A 2,136-nucleotide genomic window follows, 5' to 3' on the forward strand; every position below is an offset into this window, starting at 1 on the left:
TAATCTATATATACATGTATATTTATATCAGCACCCCTACACGATACATCCTGTATAATTGGTTATAGAAAATAAAATTTACTTTATCATAACTTTTATATCAAAATTATTCGCTACATTGTTTTGTTCAATGACAGAAAGTAATACAGATCATCTTATACAGAACATTTTTTTGCATCATTTTTCATATTACACTATAAAAACATTTTTATAGATTTCTTAGATTCGCTTGAACTGTGTATTTGTACATGTACTCACTTTCAGAAAGTGATTTTAAATCCTCAATATCAATTGTCAGATTGTCTTTTGTATGACCTTCTTTATAATAAACTACTTTATCAAAGAATAAATTCCAATATTTGTACAGGTTACAAGTACGGTTTGGAAACAGTTCGTCAAAATCACAATTTATCTGTAAGAGAGTAAAACATATATTATTGGTTACTTTGAGAAAGAGAGACAAAGAGAGAGAGAGAGAGAGAGAGAGAGAGAGAAAGAGGGAGGGAGAGAGGAAGAGAGAAAGAGAGGGAGAGGGAGGGAGAGAGAGAGGGAGAGGGGGAGAGAGAGGGAGAGGGGAGAGAGAGACAGAGATTACAATAATAATTACTACTTTACCAAAGTATCTACATTTGTTCGATTTAAAATAGGCCACTGTTCAATAAAATCATATGCAGTAGCCGCTTCTGATTCTTGCCTCAAATGATAGGTATTCTTCCAATGGATAATAACTTCTTCCCAAGGCTCACTTCTTGTACTTAGCCATAAATAGGAATCATTCGTAGACAAATCTGAAAATGTTAAATTTATATAACAAAAATTTTTTATTTCTTTCTTTAAATCTTATGTTACCTATTTTCTGTTTTGTTGGTATTTCAATATTTTCCGTTGCTTTCCTTTTTTTCGTAGGTCTTGCATAACCACCTTGGTAAATTAAATTTTTAGCTTTATCGAGTAATTTTCCTCTTGCTGCGATTGTTTTTCCAGTTGGTGAATCCTGCTTTCGTATGGAAGCAATGTAGTATACCGTTGCAGGCTCGTTAGGGAATAAGTTTTTTATTTTTGCTACTATGGATTGATAATCTTTCTCTGTTAATCGGCTGGAAAATAATATTTAACTTTATACAAAAAGTAAAAATGCATATTTAATTGCAACATTGTTTATATGAAATTATTAATTAAAGATCATTTTTGTAAAATGTAGAATTTGCGTACTGTTTGGAATGATATGAGAATAAATGTCTTATTATGATATCCACAAGTTTATTTCGAAAGCAATCATGTGAGATACTTTTACTATTATAATATGAAATAATTGCTTTTCCCATTGGAGCTCGTTCTAGCACTTCAATTAAGTTAAATCAAGCACGTCCATTTCTTTTGACAATTCGATATAAGAATTATATAATATTTTCTCGTGTTCGTCTATTAAAATAGTATCGTTACTGTTACTATTTGAGGTGCTCGTAACATTGGAAGATTTCACATGTGTTTCTTGTAAATGCGATATTGGGGTTAATGACCATTTTCTTCTACTTGACAGACACTGATATCCTAATCGTATTAAAATACATAAGTAATATAAGTGAAAAATAGTACAAATATTTAATTAAACATCAGGCTCAACAACTTACACTTACTTTTACTTGTGAAAATAGTTCTTCGTATTTTTTTATAAAGTTTAATCGATCTCCAATATTTGGAATAAGTTCACGTACCATATCTTTTTGTTTTAATAATTTTGGTATATGTTGTGTTTTAATTTTGTGTTCTATAATAAAATCAATAAAAAGACTAAATCTCTTAATTACGTGTTTTACCACACATACACATACACACACACAAACACACACAAGCTATAAAGTATAATAGATTAAATCTATACTAATAAAAATTATCATTAATTATATTTAACCATCTGTAAATTATGTATAAAAAAGTGAGAACCTATTTATTAATAATTGAAAAATAAAATGCAGTAAATGTAGTGTATAGGAATAATAACTCTGAATTTATAGGTTTGTTTATTCTCATTGTGATGTATCACGGAGAGCGACCGTGCACGGTAGCAAACAATAACATGATGTATCACGTAGAGCGACCGTGCACGGTCGCTCTACGTGATACGTCACACTCATG

General features: G+C 30.1%; 1 protein-coding gene across 1 annotated transcript; it reads right to left on the minus strand.

Annotated features, from left to right (window-relative positions):
* Nucleotides 1-258: 258 nt before the first annotated feature.
* Nucleotides 259-1,725, minus strand: LOC112464100 (the record flags this gene model as incomplete). The annotated part of the gene is made up of 5 exons (XM_025030895.1): nt 1,638-1,725; nt 1,213-1,551; nt 850-1,097; nt 616-788; nt 259-412 (listed from the first exon to the last, which is right to left on the minus strand). Coding segments are annotated over exons 2-5 (688 nt in total), but the record flags the coding sequence as incomplete, so codon positions are not given.
* Between the last annotated feature and the right edge of the window lie 411 nt (nt 1,726-2,136).

The sequence above is a fragment of the Temnothorax curvispinosus genome, unplaced genomic scaffold (genome assembly GCF_003070985.1).
Source record: "Temnothorax curvispinosus isolate PA1 unplaced genomic scaffold, ASM307098v1 QBEX01013906.1, whole genome shotgun sequence".
Classification (NCBI taxonomy): domain Eukaryota; kingdom Metazoa; phylum Arthropoda; class Insecta; order Hymenoptera; family Formicidae; genus Temnothorax; species Temnothorax curvispinosus.